We start from the raw sequence: 20,891 nt of genomic DNA, 5'->3' as shown, positions 1-20,891 counted from the left end.
AAAGAAGTACAGATGCTTGAAAGTAGAGCCTTTGTAGAGGGAAAGGTCGACACAAAGCAGAGAAAGGAATAACCAGAGCAGTATCTAGGGCAGGGGGGAAGCAGTCAGGGTTCCTTAGGTCAGATCTCTCCCCCATATCTAATGAAAGCTAACAAAAACACAGGACTGTAAAAGAAATGATGAAAGTCTATCAGGCTTGCCAAGGAAAACGTGTCTAAGTCTGCACATGAAGTCATTGGGGAAAAACCACACTGCTAACAGGCATTCCAGACTGGGGAGATTTTATGTGCTGAGACTCCTTCCTGTGTTGTTTAGGTTTCAATGGCTTCTCTGCAAAAAATGCATGGCAAAAAAAACTGTACCAGAGTGACAGAAATTAAAAGCCCAATGCTCCCTTATACAAAATCCCATTGCATGTTTGAGCTTGCTATTGCAATAGCAAAGGGTGGCCCCAAACCTACTAAAGATGTGCTGTCCTTGGGGTCTCATTTAAGCACATGCAACCCAAAAATGCATTCCCAAGCACGGGATTCACCAAACTAGTGGAACACACATTTTCTAAATGACAAAAGATGGGAGGCAGTGGGTGGGAGCAGCCCAGCCCTGCAGAATGCCCTCTGCTCCTGCCAGGAGCTGGTACTCACCCGTACCACCACCACCTGCACAGACACGTGCTCAGGCAGCCGGATGGGAGCTCGGAAATGCATGGCCAAAGCCACCAGAAGGTGCAGGATGGAAATCAAATTCTTGCCATGGATGGCTGCAGGGAACAAGGGAAAGGAAGCCAGTGAAAGGACACTGAGGTGTTATTTTAAACAAACAGCTCTGGGGGAAAAGGCAGTGAAAAATGCTTTTGGTCAACACAGTCTTTTTATCCTTCTTCCTCTTTTTCCTGACTTAGTAAGGCCTACAATGTAACTTCACAGGTAGCAAAGCCTACATTCAGCCCTTCCTTTAAGCATAACTTACAAGCCCCAACCCTCTCTGATCACAGACAGGCAGACCCAACCACTTGCTTTCCACTGCACTGGAGGATACTGGGGAAGGATGATCTTAGCAGATTTCCTAAGTGATAACACACTTACTGAGACAGAAAATATAGTAAAAGTCCTTACAGTCAACATTCCACTTGATTGTCCAGCCATGGGGTCGGAGTAAATCATGGACAGCTTCCAAGACCGTCTGCAACTTCTGCTTCTGACCAATTTCAGATTGTGTCACCTCTGCCACATTCAGTTTACGGTCAGCCAATTTTTCTGCATTTGAAAAACAAACAAAATAAATAAATAAAAAGGGCAGACAAAAACAGATTAAACTGTGTGGAGATAAGCACAGACCACTGGAGTCCACTAGAACTTTTCTAAGATAATTATTTTCCTTGGATGGAAAAATAGCTAAAAGTAAAACTTTTACCAAAATATGTCAGGTTCCAACAAAAATGTGTCAAAACTGGTAAAGTCTGGCTGAACATGCTCATCAATCAGATATCAAAATATGTAACAGCTTTCAGCTAGGCATCAAGCTAACAGCAATATTAATTATACCTCCCACTTTCTTTTGCTGCAGAAAAGCATTTGGCACAACACAGCCTTCACTGCACAAGGAATCTGCACAGGTACAAAGGACTTTTTTAAAGCTAGTTTAGGACAATAAATGGGAGATATTTTGTATGAACATTTACTTCAGCTTGACAAGCTTAATTTCAAGTCAGCTGAAGGTATGAATCTAAGCTAAAGCACATTTTGCATCCTCAAACCCTCAAGACTCATACCAGGATTAGCTCAGTGGAACTAATTTAAAATGTAAGTTGGTACAATCTTGTCATGTTGTTGACATTGTCACATCACAGTTGATTACTTCCAAAATGAAATAAAACAGGAAAATATGTAAAATTCCATTACTAAAATTTCAGTTCTGTTGATGTAATATAACTATTTGTGGCCAAAGTCACAGACAACTTGTTCTTCTCTTTCTCTGTGTTGTGGCCCTTGCAAAAGAGACAGAAGCTAACATTCTAAAAAAAAGAAAAACCAGGGAGCTGAGGAAGGTGGGTTAGAGTCCTCCAGCCATCAGAGCAATGGGAACAGCTCATCTCTGTTCTTGCTCCACACCCATAAAAAAATGTGGCCAAACTCACTGTGCTGATCTGTCCACAATGTCAGGACTGGTTGGCCATATTCTAATTATTCCACTCTCTAAAACAAAAAACATACTCCACCAAAACTGTTTTCACAAAACGAGATTCTAAAGACTCTGATGACTCTTTCAGAAATGTTTCAGAGTCATCAAAATTCCTCTTTTTCCAATAATGGAGATATTTCTGCTCTCAAGAGCATGCTTCTTCTGGATGTTTTATCCAGCTGAAGATATCTTTTTTCTTTTGTTTTTAAAGTGGCAGCAATACAAAAAGCACTCTAGTAACTCAAAGAGAAAAGACTTGGAGGTTATCAACTAACAAATACTTTGAACGTCTTGAATGTTTCTAGCAATCTAAAGTAGGGATATTTTAATCAGTATTTTTTATCAAGATTATGAAAACAATCAAAATAATTTTTCAGTCACATGTTAGGGCTTCTACCTATTCTCAGCCCAGGTTACCTATCAGTCAGCAATCAAATTTATTTCCTTTCACACCAATATCATGTGTACTAGGCCATTCCAGCTTCTCTGAGTGGCACTGCTTGCACCTTGATAAAATTAACTAAACAAGGAGCTCCACCTCCATCAGTCATTTACTAATATCTTACTTCCAGTCCCTTCAGCATAAGCCCAGTGACAAGCTGTTGTCTCTCATCCTTTTTTGGGGGCCTGGCTATCAAGACAAAACACCTCTCACTCAAAAGGAATGGTTAACTACTACTTGAAGTTTAATGACCACACCTTGTTAGTTTTTCCAGGAAGGTGAGGGAAGGAACAAAGACACGGCTGAAGAACAGCACAAGATTGGGGCTGAGCTGTGGTAGCTCCAGGTCAGAGGAGATGCATCTGCTCTCCAGTCAGGGGCCCAAAATGCAGGAAATGAGTAAAAGCTGGTGCAGTGAAAGATCTCAGGCTGCAAGATGTCCAAGTCCATCTTTCCTGACTGATCTACACAAGGAACCATAGAACCATTTGGAAGACTGGAAAAAACCATCAGATCACTGAGTCCCAGCACTGCCAAGACCACTAGTAAACCACATTCCCAAGTGCAAGACCTGCATGATTTCTGAACACCTCCAGGGATGGTGCCTCCAACACAATCCTGGGTAGCCTGTGCCAAGGCTTAATCACCCTTTCAGTGCAAAAATTTCCCCAATATCCAGCCTGGACCTCCCCTGGCACAGCTTGAGACTGTTTCATCCTGCTCCCTGGGAGCAGAACCCAACCCTCCCTGGCTGTCCCCTCCTGTCAGGGAGTTGTGCAGAGCCAGAAGGGCCCCCCTGAGCCTCCTTTTCTCCAGGCTGAACCCCCCCAGCTTCCTCAGCCCCTCTTGGTGCTCCAGCCCCTTCCCCAGCTCCACAGAGTGACGAAGAACAACTGGATTCAAGCAAATACTCCCCAGTTAAAATTGCCTATACAGTGCTGATCCATACAACATGTGGAGGCTCCTGGCTGCAGGCTAACCCAGAAGTGTTGAAAGTACTCTTGCTTCATTCCTAGAGTTATTGTTTTTGAGGAGTTTCAACTGCACACAAAGCTAATTGCCATTAACTAATTTTAAAAGCTTGTGGATATACATCAAAACACTCTCATTTAAGGGGCCTGTGCAGAAAATCCAGCAGCACTAAGTCCTCCTGCCCCACTGTGACACACACATCCCACAGCCCAGCCCCCTCCTGAAAACACATCAGAAGTGAGGTGAGAGCAGTATGGCTAAGAAAAAGTGTGGATTTATACAGTACTGGAAGCCTCAAGCCTTTTTGTTTTCTGAAAGCATCCCCATAAATCACTGGTATATCCTGAGTCTTCTCCACTGTGCTTCCTGCATCAACACACACATTGCAGAGATGGAAGGGAGCTGCAAAATCCCAAATTCTCAACAGAGTGTAACCCCTCATGTGTCATTCACACAGAGGTGCACATTTTGAGCACGTCTGCTGTCATTCATTCTCTTTTTCTTTTTTCCCCCCCAAAAGTAATACTTTTAATCAGGACCTCAAAACATCTCTCAGCCCCAAAGCTTTCAAAAGCAAAATACACTGACAAAATTTTGGACCACATGGCTTCTGCTTGGCCTCACAAACACAAACCTCTTTACTCCTTTTCTACCCCACATTTCAGCTGCCTGGACTACAGTCAGTCCATGAAACAGATACCCAGGAATTACCTGGATTGCTTCCCCTCTCAGCAGACAGCCTGAGGAGAACAGATGGAGAAGCTGAGGCAGCTTTCAGTAACATCAACCATCTCCCTGAGATGTTGAGTTACTGCACAGTCTGCAGCTTTGGGAGAGGTTAATTTTGGGCCCTCCCAGTCTTTGGTGTCCCCTTCTCTGATAGGGACTCACCCAGCAGCTTTTGCAGCACCTGCCCATCGTACAGGTCCTCTTCAAGCTGTTTGACAATGATTCTCTCCTCCACCAGCACATCATTAATCCAGTCAATTAGAACCTGCAAGCACAGAAAAAGGAGGCAAATGTTTAAAACTGACCAAAATACATTCCTTTCATTCAAGGCAGTAATCAGGACTATAAAACAGATGAACTGCAAGGATATTTATGTACTTCCAATTTGCAGAGATGAGACCTGAATTAAAAAAAAAAAAATAGAATAAAAGCATCTGATTGTCCCTTACTGTTTTTAATTCAGGTCTTGACAACGGGACAAGGCATTTTATCCTCAGCTATTGCGGAACACAAAAGTCCAGAATTAAAATCTTGGTCAAATGTGTCTGATAATAATTTTACCATTCTAACAGTTCCCATATGCTGACTACCATAACTATGAAAATAATTCACTCACCTGTAAAACTGGAATGAGAATAAAGAATCTTTAAAAAGAAAAGGAACTTAGCTAAATCTCCCAGGTGCCAAAGACAATTATTTCTGAACAGTTACAGGAAAACAAACCTTGACTGTTTGAAGCTGGTGGTACCATTCTCCTCCAATTTACTACTCAGAAATTTATATTATTTTCACAAAAATAACACAGTTCTGTGGGAAGAGACACAATGTTAGCTCCTGCTACTTCCTAGGTTCCATAAGATAAGAGTATTGCCAATCACAGACGTGAAAAATCCATTGACTAGAGCCACCTGAAACAATAAGCTTAATTCAAACATTCTGTAATCTTTAGTTTGCATTCATACAAAGTTGCAGATTCTTTTAATTTACTTCTGATGAGACCCCATATTTCTGCCTCTTCTTGGCAGTTGTGATGGCTAAGAAGGTTCTGGGGTTTTATTATACAAGAGATTGTAAAACAAAAGCAAATAAACAAAATATATGCAGGCTTGCAGTGGAAAACAGCCACCCTGGGACTCCTAGGGAACAAGAGCATTTGAATGTGTTGGGCACAAGGACATTCAGCCTGGCTGCTGATGTTCATTCAACCTATAAACCTCAAATAAATCTGGCTAGGCTTAGCGACCATGAAAAGGTTTACAACCCAAACATGAAATACTAATGCTTCATGTACCTCTAATCCATGTCTTTAGTGCTTCCAAAGCATGCTGAAAATACAGAGCTGAAAGTCAGCTCTAAAAATAGGGGCAGTGTGTAACTGGCAAGGAAGCTTTGGCTGAGTGATTTGGCAAGTGCTCATTCCATAGAAAGCAAGGATCTGCATCAATGCTCACCCAGGTAAACCACCTTTGCCCTCTAAACTGTCCAGAAGGTTTAAAACCTCAATAATAAAAATTACTCTTCCAAAGATGTGCCTTTGAAAATAAAGGTTTTCTGTTAAGTTATTCACTATTCAATATCATCATCTTGTGTCAGAAGTGGTCTTCTCTCACACAGGTACAAGAGGGGAGGTGAGTGAGGACATATGGATACACAAGGATGAGCTCTGCAGCAGCAACATCATCACCCCGTTGGTCCCCTGGGACAAGTCAGCAAAAGATCACCACAGCTGGAAGCCAATAGAAGCACAATGCTACCTTTCACCTCCAAAACTTCACCAGTTATACAGAAAAACCAGTCCCAGATAACAAAACATCATCTAGAAAGAGATTTTTTTAAAGGTGACTGCCTAATTCCATAATTATACAAGCTTGAAACACTGACATCCATAAAAAATCAACTGAAGAAATGAAAATCATAAAAGGTTTAGGTCTTCTGTGAGATTTACAGAACAGGCTTTCAAAAATTATCTGAAGTTCAGCAGAAGATATTTAATATACTCAGATCCCATTACAGACGCGAGGCTGGATTTCAAGAAGTCCTCAAAAGCTTTGTTAAAGGAAGACTCAGGATGCTAAACTATTTGAAAACATTAATAAACATTTTATTTTGTTTGTCCGTGCTGAATGGTATTGAAGTCAGAATCTAGAAAATGCCAAGGAATTATAAATAAAAGACTAAAATGTAAGATCCAATATCCCATTTCCAAGAGTGCAGATACACAGTACAGGGTCTTAAAAAAGGAAAACATACAGCATGTGCTAATTAAATGTTTCACAAAAATTTAGAATTGAAAAACTTTAAGTAAAAAAACTTTTAAAAAGTAAAAAAAAACAAAAAAAACCAAAAAAGACAAATTAAACAGGTCTAGCCATAATTATTATACACAGTTTAGTACCCAAATCAAAGAAAAATATCCCAAAAAACATTGTAACCTCTCTACTATTCAGACTACAACTTTAGCTCTACTAAAAAAAATGAGTTTGCAAAGGAAAAAAAAAATCCAGGTGTTTTTTTCCAACAGCTGTTGAAGACTGTAAAATACTGCAATGAAAAAAAATCCCAAGCCTTTCTTGATTCCTTGATTATGTCTTAATTAGAAACCTGGAAAAGCTTTCAGCACAGATTTTTTTCTTTTTAACTTTTACAGAGGAAACACCACATGGCTTATTGAAATGATGAAGGTGCAGAAATAGTTTCTGATTATGCTCACGGGAACATCAGCTCTCTCTAGTTCTTCGTGATTTCTCCTTCATAAAAATGCAGAAGCAGGAAATATTTAATAACCTGAATGTCTCAAAATTTTAACAGCCTGACACAGGCACACTGGTGCTTGGTGGGAAGCAGACAAGAGCATCTCCGATGCATGAAAAGATGCTTAACCTCAATGTGTCTGGTCTCACACTCTACCCATTCCTTCCTTCCTGTGCTTGCACTTCATACAGCTCAATATTACATTTTGGGCTCATAAAAAGTTGTTTTTCTATAGCCTTCTATAATATTTGGGGCTAGTAACGTGGTTTTAAAAAATTAATATGATATTCTGATGTCCTCACAACTGTGCCTGACGTTTCCTGCACGTCTGCACTCATCTAAGGCACTTCTGAACTGGGCCAAATGCTCAGACACATGCACTTGTAGCTGCAATAATTCAGAGTTCAAGGGCATAAGGACCCCACAGTCACCACTGTACAGCAGTGGAAAAAATGCAAAACAACTCAAAATACATGAACACATCTGGCACAGTGGGAAAACAGGAAGCCCAGCCACCAAAAACAGCCCAGAAAGAAAACCCTGGCTTCAATGACCCACTTCCCCTCCGCTTCTGGGGAAATCAGGAAGCAGAGATCAAAGGTATGAAACTGGCTGAGCATGAAAATTAATAGCAAAAATTCACATTCAGGCCTCGTGGCTAAGCACAAAGCACTGGCATCCTGTGAGCAAGGGGAAGGCCTCCTGTTGCCAAAAGCAGTTCACAGAGCATTTCAGGAGCTTGGTTTCATCTGGTCACACGTGACAAACCACACGTCAAAGGACAGTGGCCTCATTTTGGTTTTCTCTTTACCTCAGTAAATCTAAAAAAAGCCATAAAACCAGAGATAGGAAAAGTTGGTTCAGAGATGGGAAAAGTTGGTATCTTCCAGGACAAGTGAGTGTTTTACTACAAATGAGAATGTTTACTCTTTTCAGGCAGTGTCCAGAGCAGCAGTGTTTGGATCTGTATAAAGTTTAGATGAGTCTTTTAAAGGCTAGAAGTTGTTGCAGTTCTAAGTCATTCTCACAGAAAGTTTTGCAGGGAGGAAAACCACCTTACAACTGTGGCTTGCTGCCTGTGGTCAAGGCACTTTCAGACAGGACCCAGCTCTTGCAAGCTGATGTTCTGAAATTTTGCATTCAATTAGCCAAAGCTCTTTCTCATATTTTTCCTAATGAAACACAGAAAATGAGCAAATATTGGACAACAAGTAAAAGAAGCTGACATATTTCAGACACTAAAAATAGAGCATTTTGTGAATGCAATATTTATACACACATATAAATAATAGCAGCAACTTATCTCTTTCCCTGATCTGAATTTTCAGTTTTAGGTCTGTTCAACCATTGACCAAATTTTCATTACACACTGGGCAAATGAAGTGAGTTTAAAAAAGCTGCTGGCCAGAGAGGGAACTTTGCTGAACACTTCATACTGACAAATTGTGACTATTTTTAGTAAACTGTCCATGGTGATAGCATACAACACTTACAGGCAAAATGGTTTTCATATGTGCAAGAAGACTTAAAGCAGGTATTTTCACATCCCCAACTAAGCAGCCTTCAACAAGGAGATTCTCTGTATATTTGCTTTACTATGAGAGAGGAATGAGGTTTTTTCCTTGTGTTTTTCATCTGCTGGTCTCTGTATTACCACAGTGCTGTACAGTCTGTCCCTCTAGAGTTACAAAGGCTCTGTCAAAATCACTTCCAAATGCCCAATCCACAATGCATATAATTCCTATGGCATGGAGTTAGCAGAAATTAAACCAACATTTGGTGGAGTCAAAGAGGTACTAAAGCAGTGTCAGCAGCACAGATCTCTGCTCCTTCTTTGCACTGAGATCCATTTACCCCACTGCATTCAACTGGCAGGACAGAAACACTCAGCATCAGTAATGGCAAGCTGTTGGCACGTCTAACTCTGGTGCTGAAAGAGACCTGGGCTGGCCCCAATGAAACTGAGTTCCACTGCCAGCTTTGAAAAGACACCAGGATCTGCTGCTGCTATTGGCACACTCCTGTCTGAGGGGAAAGAGAGAGAAGGAACCACTTGGAACTATAAAAACCTCCATCTATTCAAGTTCCCACTCCTCAGTAGTCCATGGAGAGCTTTCCTTTCAGGCTCTGCAGGGCAGACACTTTTCTGCTGGCTGGGTTTCTAAAGCACAGCAATTCTCATCCAGCACTGGAGCTCTGGAAAATGCCATTACCACCAAGGAACAGAAAACAAAGAATAAATTACCCTTTTTTTTTTCATTATCCAAACTCTGTAGTATAAAGCAAGTTTTGCCAGCATAATTCAAACCTCCCCTTGGCTTACAGACTGACACCAACACAGCGTGAATTCACACCAACACCGCTGAATCTCTGTAAAAACTCTAACTGCAGAGAATTATTAGCAATTACCCAAATTACACAGGCACTCTGCAGAACACATCTCTCCTTTGGGGATGATCCCAAGGAAACAATCTCCAGTTCCATGCTGCTCCCTGCAGCAGCTGATCCCATTCCATTGGAACCTCTCTCCTTGTGCAAGTGTGAACTGGCATAGTGACCCTGAACCTGATTCTGCAACACACTCAAACATTATCCTCAAGCATTGTTCTGGCCCTGGTTTTCATTCCTCCTGGAGGCTTTCAGGTTTTTAATCTGAAAAAAAACCCCAAACTTTGCTGGACTACAGCATCCAGGGAAGACTCAAACTTGTATTAAACTCAGCAGGAAAATTCACAATTTAAAAGCAATTGCAGTCTCCATATCAAGTTTCCTGAATCTCAGAGTACATCTGATTCCTCCACTGCAATGACTCTTGTTCAGATGATAATATCACTGCTCCACTAGCAGAGAAACCACATTACATTCTGAGAGGGTGATGCAAGACCACTGCACCTTTCAGAGAATTAATGGATTTAGGTACTAACAAAAAAAGAATGCGCAGTCACTTAATTTAAAACCACAATGTACTCCCGGTGAATTAGAATAACAGAAATTTGAGCACAGTTCCTTGCTGAGCTCAGTCTCATGTGGTTTTGTGATGCTAAACACATTATTGCAGTGGTAATAACAGATCACTGGGCTTGTAGTAAAGATGGACCAGGTGAGCAGTTTGCTGAGGCATTTGCTGAAGCAGTTGGCTTTGGGGAAGCAGCCAGGGTGCATCAGGTTTTCAGCAGGGAATATGCTCAGCCCCCTCTCAGGAAATAATACACACTATCCAAAAAAAGTTTTCATAGCCACACAGATATAGCTGAATTGTCATTTCCAACAAAATTATTTTTAGAATTACTTTAAAGAAATGGAGCGAAAGTGCAGTGGGAGGTGTAACACCAGCACAATACTTTTTTGAAAGAGATCCCACTTGTTCAGGCTCGCCATCCCTTCCCTTCATGCTCAAGCTTGCACTACATTAACCCTAACAACTTTCTGCATAGAAAAGGCTCTCTCCTAAACACAAATCCTTCAGGAGCAAGCCCTCTGTCATGCCAGGCCGGAACTATGGGCACTGCTGAGTCAGGAAGCCTCATGTAACATCAGCACATCTGGGCACACCGTACCAACACCTAGGGCAGTTGTGTCCAGTAATGGTAGACTCAGAACTACCTGTACCTGATCCAGCACACAGGTAAACTGAGGACAGCACGTAGGGCAAGAAGAAACTCAGTTCCAGCTTTTCCAGAACACAAGAGGTTCCTTCCTCATTCCCTAACATTTCAGTCCTACTCTTTCTTCTCCTGAAACCTCACTAATGCTTTGCAGAGCTCCTTCCCAGCTTTCAGAAACAGAAGGTACCTACATTTTATGTGCAGGGACTGCAGACAGACTCAAACCAAGCACTGATCCTTGCTGTCATCATCACAAGGATAGAAATGGACAATGGAGCTTAACTCCATAACTCCATGGGCACCCTGACATTCAGCCTTTCCTTGCCCCTCTCACTGTTTCTTTTAGCCTTACCTTGTTGTTGACCTTGCTCTCAGTTTCCACAGCTACATTCCAGTAACAAGTTGCCATTCCTCAACTATGTTCTTGGGTGACCAGCTTGCAAATTACTCCAGCTCACTAGTTAAAGGTTTGAAGGAGGACCAAAGATTGATTTCCTACCTTGATCAGCTCCTTGAACTTGGGGTCTTCTTTTGAGTTAGGATCGATCATAGTGCGTTCCTCATTCTCCTCTGTTCAAGTAAGAGGGGAAACCTTAGTGAGATCCACTTCAAATGTGCACTGCTGAAACTGCAACAACTCCACACCATTAAGGGGCTTGTCAGCTGACTGAGAAATGGCAGGGTATGTCCCGTGTCAGGCAGTTTTAGAGACACACAGAATGACAGCACAGCCCCACTTCCCTAAACCAGGATTGTCCCCCCTGACCCTCCCCTGTTCTAGCCCTGCCCTATGCAGAATGCTTCAGGAAAATCCCTGTCCTGATGTGGGGCACATTCATAGTAACACACCAAAAACCCGTGAACTACATTTCTCCTTCTCTTCAGTTTGAATTTAAGTTCTAATTGAAAACACCTGTCCCAAATTGCAGCACCTGGAAGAAAAGAGTGAGCTTAATGCACTACATTCAGTGCAGTTGCTGAGATTTGGGCTGAGAGTTTGTGCCTCCTACCCTCTGGTTCCCCAAAACTTGGTCACATATGTGCTCCTGAGTGCAGGAACTCCTCAACCTTTGATTAAGCTTATGAAATATAATTACCCCACTTTGTATCAGCTGTGCTGGTGCATGGGGGAAAAACATAAAATTGATTTCACTGGTGTAAAGTCTTCCATTTCTTCTGCTGATGAGTTGTGTGAGGAGTGCTAATGGCCAGAAGGCAGGCCATATACAATCCAATTTTGCTATTGATTTTTCAATTCTTTCTTCCTATCAGGACTACAAAGTTTGGGTATCACCCTTAGTCAGGTCATTGTCACACTGCTCAGTGAATCCCAAACATACAGTGACTTCCCACTGCAGAGCCAGACCTCACTGCTGTCAGATGGGAAACATGACACATCCTGGTCATGAGACTGACTACACAGTGTTTAGTAACCAGTGTCTGACTGGTTACCTTAGACCTCACCCACACATTTTGGGGTCAGTATTTTCCAGGGCTCATCATTTTTATAAAAAAAATAAGACTGTGCTACCTAAACACACTTGAGAAATTTTCACAAACCAATGAATAAAACATGAATTCTTTTGCTGCCTTTTTTCCCACCCTGTTCCTTTACTTCCTCATTACTGCCTAGGGTGAGTTCAGGCAGTCATGATAAGGAAGTGACACCCACTCACACCAAAAACACTAACCCTGAACTGGACTTGACGCATAACAGAACATGATTTACCACAAAACTCGTGGTGATCACGTCTTTGGAGGACAGGCCTTCAGCAGAAGTTCTGCATCTTCTAAAGACATACCCAGCTTTAGTGGTATCCAGAAGAAATCACTGGAGACACTTCTGGTCCAGACATATCAACACAGAGCAACCAACACTTCACCCACATCTTAGGAAAAAGTACTTTGCATTTCCTACTACTCTCCTAATCAGAAAATCCAATGAATAACACCTTCTCATTTTAATTTACTATTTTATCATTTATCCTGATGTCTGATTTACTCCTTCATAATTAGCTTGCTTCAACTAATTGCGTAGATTAAGAGATATGTGGCCAGGAGAGACAAAAGTGGTTTATTTCAACAAGTTTTAACACTTTTTGCTATTAAATTATGCTGTTTCTTTTGTAGGGACTCAGAGTGAGGGAATGGGGATGGACATGGGAGAGAATCCATAAACTACCTCGCTTGGCACTGCTCTTCAAACTCCATTTAGCCTTTTTAATTTCTAGTCTACAAAAGGTTGAAATATGCAACCTTTTTCAATTGCCACTTCCAATCTTCTCAGCTCCAACTGGACAATCTACATTCAGCACTGAAGCAATGATGTGGGGGCCACAGTGGCCCCTTCACAAACCATCCCTGCAGCACAAAACTTTACCTAATAGTGTGTCTTCTGGATGGATGTCCACAGTGCTTGGGTTCATTGGTGCATTGATGGCATTTTTACCTTCTTCTTGGAGGTCACTCACTGCATAGAAGAAAAAAAACAACAGAAAGAGTGTAATAAATGCAGAGTTGGTGTATATGTAGAAGTTGGGGCTGGCGTTCATAGTAACAGACAACATCTGGTAGATCCATTTTAGAACAGGACCACAGTTTACGGCATGAAGAACTGCAGCCACAGTGGAAAATAAAATCCAAGTAACATCCTTTTATAGCTTCCTATTAAACAGAGCTACTACAGAAGTGGCTGGAAACTTTTAAAAAGAAAACCGATTCTGTGGTAAGAACAAGCTCGGAGTGCTTGTTTCTCCAGAAGGAAGGGGTGTGAGCTTTGCCTGCAGGACAGGCCCAGCCAAGAGCAGACATCAAACTGTAGAAACAAACCCCTTTTCTTACAGCACAACCACTCATCGCCACCCTTTCCAGCTGCAGAACATGCAACTTGCTAGTGCCCTTGTTAAATCCTCAGAGAATCCCAGGCAGACTCACCAAATAAAGATGAAAATGTATTTAATTCCAGTGTTGCCACTTGATAAAATAGATGTGCCATGATCTGCTGAACACAAACTGGAATTTTTCGACTTCAAGCTGTCCTAAACTTACAACTCTCATTGGCAAGCTCAGTAAAGCACATTTTGTAAATAAAATGGATATTAAAATACTTCCCTGCATCCTGCCACTAGGAAGGAACTAAACTTGAGGGCAAACACTGAATAGTTCGTCAGTATTTTCCCAGAGCTTGTCAGTAAGAAAAGCACCAGCATTGCTGTAACACTTTCACATTCTCCAAGGCACATCTCCCCTTAAGCTCAGATGACATTGATTACAAGGCATGAAACCACAACAGCCCTGTACTTTCAGTGACAGTTCTGTGTAAGCATGAACTAAAATGACTTGTGGCAGCATTTGTGGTAGTGCAGTCTCCTTTGGGAGGGGTCCCACACTCTTTTCAGGAAAAAGCAAGTTCTTTGAGATAAATAAGGTTTGCTAGGCAAAATTTTCTCAGGAAAGAAAAGGAGGAACAGTTAAATAATGGTCACAGTGTCCCTGCAAGCTCTCCCCTTAAGGAGCAGCCCCTTATTCCCCTTTCCCACTGGAAAAACATTACACAGGCTTGACATTAGCATACAGTCTGTGAAGGTTACAAAACCCTGTATCAGGACTTGCTGTTTTTCTGCCCCATACAAGTGGAAAAGACAGAGAACCTACTGCCACAGAGGAGGTCAGGGAAGAAGAATACACTGCAGTCCCCACTCCTTCCATCACAGAAAATTGAAACAGGTGCTTAAAACAAGTTCTCACATTTCTTAAGTGAAGTCTCAAGAGGTTACTTAATTGTGGTTCACAGCACGGTACTGATCACCACTAACATCCTCGTTATGGAGTGCAAGCAATAAACCCCACTCTTGTATTTTGAGACCTGAGGGTTTACGCCCCATGGTTCCCCACTGCAAACAGAACACAGGGTCTTCAGGCTGAGATTTTTACTCCCGAATAAAGATGCTGGTACAGAAATTCTTAAGTTCCCCTTCTCAGCATTCCTTCTCATTTTCTTGAAAAGGTTCACAAACAAAAAAGTCAGGGAGCAAGAAGGCTTCATACAACAGATCAAACCAGCTCTAACAACGTGCCTTACCCAGCCCTGTTTGCATTATTCCCAACTGGAACTTTCTCACCCCAACAACTCCTACACTGTGATGCTGCCAGGAGGGCATAAGACAATTCACGTGAAATCTGAGGTTTGACTTTTAAAACCCTGCTAGGACTAGAAATGTTTCAGTTAAGTCAGATTTATTTAGGAACTACCAGCCTTATTTCTAGATGTAGCACTCTTCATTATCACAGCAGTGCTGTCATTCTGGGAATGCCAAGTGTTCAGTGAGTTCAGGGCATCACTGCTCCCAGTGCTTTGCCAATGCAGAGAGCCACTAAGTTCCTCTGGGCAGTGAATGCATGGCACAGTGTATGTATATGAAAAAAAAAAAAGAAAGATGCATACATTTCAAGCCAGAATACTTCCAAATGCAGCTAAACTAGATTTATTCTCAGAAGTTCAAGTAAGGTGATGCACTTACTCTTTTATTTTAATATGAAAGTTATCTCTACCCTTCCTAACAAAAATACCTAGTTTCTGAGCAATTTACTAAAATGGAAGAAAACATCAATGCAAATTTGTGTATTAAGCCCCCATCCCTCAAGACATGAAGAACCACACAAAACCTTCATATTTGTCTTCAGACCTTGTGCAGCTGTGCCAGATCCCATGGGACCAAAACATCTCTCTCTCACCTCCGCCAGCAGAAAGCTTCCCAAAGCTGCCTCCCAGGAAGAGCCCATCAGGTCCTCATTAAGAGATTCCTGCCACAGAGGAAGCGTTTCCTACCTCCTTTTTTGCGCCTCCTGCACAGCAGTCCGGCCATCCCGGCCCCAGCAGCAAGGACAGGTCACAGACAGAGCCCATGGGGTGTCTGAACGCTGACGGAGCAGCAGCAACTGGATACTGCCCTGCCACCTCCAGACTGCCAAAGCCCTAATTTGGGCACGGTGACACGGGAGCAGGCACCAGGATCAGCTCCCAGCTGCCGGGAACAGGGGCCAGGAGGGCGGACACAGCACTAGGCTGTGGTCCCAGCCAGGAATCCCTCCCTGTCCCAAGAGAGCCCAGCACCTGCCTTGGCCAGCCTGGCTGCCTAAGGGCAGGCACCTAGGGATGCTGTTGGCTGTGCATGGAGCTTCCCAAGCCAGCCACCTGCACCTCCTGGTGAGGCACAGCTGGGTGTCCACAGCTGGCCCCAAGGGACACACAGTTCCCAGAGGCAGCGTGCAGACAGGCACCTGCACTCAGGAACACGAATCTTCCAGGGCACTCCCTACACCTGCAGCACTCCAGAAGCCTTTCACACTGCGCTGGAACAATGCTGAGGACTTTCTCCCTGCTCACTGCCCCCAGTATTCACTTATCACTGCTGAGCAAAGAAACACAAGCAGAAAAGGAAACAGCCACAATGCTGGAAAGAAAAGAGAACCCACAAATGAGCAAGCCATTTGAGGCAGTTATAATCAGGATGGAGCAACAGGTACATTTCTGAGAACCCTGTTGTGGTGTGTTGCAATATCCTGTTTTACCTTCTCCCTTCCCCCTCGCCCCTCGCTGAGTGTGCCCTGTCAATCAGGCTAACATACCAGCAAGGCGTCGTGTGATAGGTGTCCCTAGTCTCTTAAGACCCTGCCCCTTCACCTGGTTGGTGACTCACCTGTCCCCTCCCCTTCCCCTGTCCTGAGCTTAAAATGTTAATGAGACCATGCGGCCTCCATTCTGTTAGCAGCAGTGGCCCAGTGCAGACCTCTGTACCGATGGAATAAACATCTGGCAACCTTCTAGCAGAATCCATTCCCTTTCTCTCTACCATCGCCAGAAGCTCTCTCCTGAGGAGAACGGAGTCCTGTCTTGTGCCCCGCTGCACTCTGCCGCCAGCCAAGGTATCTCTGGGGTAAAACACCGCAGTGCTGCCTGTGGCTCAGCAGCGAAGGTCAGAACTGGCCTGGGCACCATCTAACTGGTTATATTGGGATACATATTTCAATAGAACCCAACAGGTATTTTCATGCAAATGTACAACAAAGAATGCTTTCAGCCTATGCCTTCACAAACCCAAAGGTACTGTAGAAGATTATGGATATTAAAAGACTGGTAAGTGCCAGCAGCAGTGACTTTGCTGTGAGGCTTATACCACAGCTGTCCATGCAAGAGGCAGTGACTGGAGAGCAGAGCTGTGCTTGCACAACAAGTTATAGTCATGACAGGTCCCACATGAGGTATTACTGCTCCTTGCCTGCCCAGTCACAGGGCTCCTTCTTTTCCCTTTCCCTTCCCCACAGGTGATGGCACAGGTGTTTTGCTCTCTACCCAATGCTGGTGTAAAACACCTTTCTCTAAAGCCTGATCATTCCATTTCAGAGAGCAGCCACAGCAAACATGCAGCATGAAGGGGTAGGACATTGAGAAGAGGCTGAAGGAGCACAGCTTAATCCAGACTGGCTTTCAGCAAAAACCCTGTGTTCTCCCCTAAACTAGAAATTTAAATTCACATGGAAAGGTCACTCCTCTACTGGTCCCCAGGAAAGCAGCAAGGGTTCCTGGCAGCCCTGCAATATTTTGACAATCTCCTGGCAGTGTCAGCAGTCAGACTACATGATTAAGTCACATTGGAAGCTGTGCTGGCCTTTCAAACAAATAAATAGAATGATCAGATCACACACACAGACACACAGAACAGAGCACTAGATCTGTAAGCCAGGCAGGCTGTCTCAGACATGGGATTACAGGCAAGCTGCACACAGCAAAAACAATTACCTACAGAAAGCTGGAAGTGCTACCAGAGCTGTCAAGGATTTCTCAAAAGCCAGGAGATGGCCTTTAAAGTTAGCAGGAGCACTATCAAAAGATGTCCCAGCTTTCTCCTTTTTAGAAGAAAGAGTCAACTGATATCAACAGCTTTCTACCTTCACTCTTAATTTGAGTGTAATTTTAAAAGGTATCAGCAACAGCACAGGTCACTTCAGTCTTTGCCATTCACAGCCTTGTTATAAAAAATCTGACCACAAGCCTCTGCATCTTACAAAAACAGATGGAAAATGCTACTTAATTTTAGCTCTGGTTATTTCTGACTGCAAGGCTGAATCCCACCCAGCAGAAAGCAGCAGCTGTTGTGACACTGATCCCAGAGTTCCTGTGCTTCTCTTTGCATTCAGCCAGTGCCCAGCTAGCTCAGCACAACTTTTACATGATGCACTTCCATCTCGTGATTCAATCCTAACTTTGGAAGCTATCAGGCTGCTCTGAGGTCCTTGGATGATGATGGTCCTTGCAAATGATGTGTCCAGGTAACTTTGTCCTCCTCTCTGGTGGGAGCAGCACACAGACAGCAAACTTGCAATGCCCAGGTAACTCAAACTGCACAGGAAGCTCCCTTCCTGCCCCAAGTTCTTAACGCTTCCCAAGTTTCCTCCTTCTCATCAGAGACAAAACTGACCAGCTTCACTTTTTCAGACAGCAACTCACCTGCCTGCATTCATATCCTTACAGTCCAGATCAGCATGTGCAAAATAGAAAGCCCATATTCAGGACCAGTCTTGGCCCTTTCACTCACATCTCAGAGGAGAATGTGGATACAGGGCAAATCCTCCTGGTTAAGCAGCAAACCCTTGCATAAAAGATCAGGTATCAGCTGGAGCTCCTGCTTTCCATGGGGGAGGTCAGACCAGAAGGTAACAAGTCCCTGAACACTCTGCAGTGTCAACCTCTTAACTTGCTCCCCTGTCTGTCGCAGACTAACACAGGCAGCCATGCCCACAACTACATTTCCACCTGACAGCTAAAACTCTTACAAAAAGTTTTCTTGAAACCTGCAAGCTTTCTAGGCCTATTTAACAAAAGGCAGTTTTGCTAAATCTCACATTTTCTAAGAAAAACTGATAAACGGAACGGTTTCAGAACCAGGCCCAAACATGCTGCTACACTGCACTTATTTCTAGAGACAAACCACACACAGCTCAGACTACTGATCACTGCACATTTACAAAAGGCCCTGAGATCTTTTCATAGAGGCTGCAGAGAAAGACAAAGCAGCCATTAACTATAACAGAGAATTACTAATCCCAGGCAGATCAAAGGCAAAGACTTGACCAAATCCACATAAAGGCACTGTATCAAGGGACTGCATTTACAGCAGAACTGTGGTAAAGAAGCAGATTATTTAAATGCCTCGGCAGGCAAGGCACTTGCAATGGCCAGACTCTGGTACGTAAAGAAATGGAAAGGCATAAAACAAAAGGGAAAAGCAAAAGCCAAAAGCAACTTTTAGGAAAGGGCTGTAATAATGCTTTTGGTTTAGTTGCAAAGATCAGGCCACACTTGCTTAAGCAGATGTGTTAAAATTTACACAGGTAAGTCTTTCTGCCAAAAGAAAGATCTCCCCTTTATTTCTGCCAAAGGTAAAACATGAATCTGCCATGGTAACAAGATATTCAACACTTGAGCCAGCTGGGAATATTTACAAAAAATTTGGGCTTTCTTTTGTTTGCAAGGGTGAAATACTGTTTTTGTATTTTCACAAATAAGAAGGTTCCTTTCTTTCTGGGGAGTTGTCTGGGGGGTGTCTGTGGAAAGAGGATTTCCATTTTTTGGTGGTGTTATGTTGCTGTCTTCATCAGGCAGGGATCCCTTATGGCAAAGAGGCACTCAGACTTCATCCTGAGCCCCACCAGCCACTCACCCCTTCCTTTTGCAGGCATTACTGGTTCCAGAAGCCACAGAATGTCACACAGTGGGGAAACTGTGTGTCTGAAAACTATCCAGATAAGAAAGAGGAAAAAAATATAATGTTAATTTTCACTGTGTAGACACACAAACATTAATGCTGGGCAAAATTAATTAAAAGAGCCAACCAAAAAACCAACCAAACAAAAAAATTACCAAATCCAACCAAAAAACAAACAAACAAACAAGCTCACTCCACCCCCAGACAGCAGAAATACCAGTGTGGACAAGAATGGTGTTTTAAAGTATTTGTAAAGTTACACTTAAAAAGATAATAATAGATGGATACCGTCAAGGATGCACAGCAGATACCTTCTACACTCCAGGACATGCACTTGCTTTGTCCTGAATAGACTGCTTCAATCCCAAAGCTTTTTGACTGGGAAAAGCCAGGCAAAAATTAAAGCTAAAGAAAACCCTAAAAACAGCCAGAGAAAGCTACATTCTTCCCCCTGCACCCAAGTTCTCCTTGAAAATGGGGAAAATGTACTTTTTCAGCCTCTCCCAGCTATAATTCCCTCCCTCCACAGAAAGGGTCATTTCTCCCCACAAAATAATGGTGAATGGCTATGTTCTCCCAAGGACACTGCATGAGCACTAGAACAACTTCCAGCAGAAGGGGAGATATGGAGCCAAATCTGACATATGACAGCAGAGGGAAAGACAAAGTCTGGTAAGAAAAGAAAAGGACTGAAAGAGATTTTGGTCTTGCGTCCACTCCCAGCAGAAAACCATCAAGGCATTTTCCATTTACTGCCATCCATTTTCCATGAAAAGCTGTGCTCTCCTAGGAAGTCCTTAGCACTCTCTCAGGCTTTGGTGCACTCCTACAACCAAAGCTGAAGGCCACAAGCAGCTGAAGGATCAGCACCCTCATGTCTAGGAACTCAGTCCAAGATCCCAAATGAAGCAGGTTGATTTCCACAAGATGTCAAGCAACAACAACCCTCTTTTAGCCAAAAGCAACTTCAGAAACCAGAATTAACTCACTGCTTAAGGTATCCACATTTAATGGGTCCAGTGAAAGCAAACCACCAAGGGAGAGACAGCAGAAGCTGTCAGAAGCAGAGCTAACAGGACTACTCTGGAATAGAGACACCCAACCCATTCATTCAGCCCTTGTCTTCTGCAAGAAGAAATCTGAAGAAATCTGGGAGAAAAGGGCACTTCAGTTTACAGCCTCCTACAAGCTGTACCTCTGGATCTCACACCCACATCTAACCCTGCAAACTTTATCAAGCAGAACACTTCAGCTTCAAAAAAAGTCATTACTGCAGCTCAGGCTAGCATGTTCTACAAGTGACCAGCTTACCATTCCTACACCAACTTTCTTCCACCTCCTCCACATGGTTTGGCACTTTGTTTGTAGGTAGGTAAGTGAGTGAACCCCCCTTAGTTATCTGCCAAGCCAGTTTCACCTGCCTTATCTTCCTGCTCTCCCCATATC

The 20,891-nt window shown here is 43.1% G+C and overlaps 1 protein-coding gene across 1 annotated transcript in view; it reads right to left on the bottom strand.

The window, feature by feature from the left end:
* The window catches only part of PARVB (parvin beta), a 51,867-nt gene that overhangs the window by 18,637 nt on the left and 12,339 nt on the right, over window positions 1–20,891 (bottom strand). The window contains exons 2-6 of the mRNA XM_064701753.1: window positions 13,061–13,150; window positions 11,180–11,250; window positions 4,487–4,589; window positions 1,116–1,256; window positions 645–760 (exon numbers count right to left, since the gene is read on the bottom strand). Of these exons, the coding sequence (XP_064557823.1) occupies window positions 645–760; window positions 1,116–1,256; window positions 4,487–4,589; window positions 11,180–11,250; window positions 13,061–13,150 (521 nt within the window). The remainder of the gene's footprint in view (window positions 1–644; window positions 761–1,115; window positions 1,257–4,486; window positions 4,590–11,179; window positions 11,251–13,060; window positions 13,151–20,891) is intronic.

Source organism: Zonotrichia leucophrys, chromosome 1A, assembly GCF_028769735.1.
Source record: "Zonotrichia leucophrys gambelii isolate GWCS_2022_RI chromosome 1A, RI_Zleu_2.0, whole genome shotgun sequence".
In the NCBI taxonomy this organism is placed as follows: Eukaryota; Metazoa; Chordata; class Aves; order Passeriformes; family Passerellidae; genus Zonotrichia; species Zonotrichia leucophrys.
Note: the sequence above shows the minus strand (reverse complement) of the source record. Positions and strands in the feature narration are given on the sequence as shown.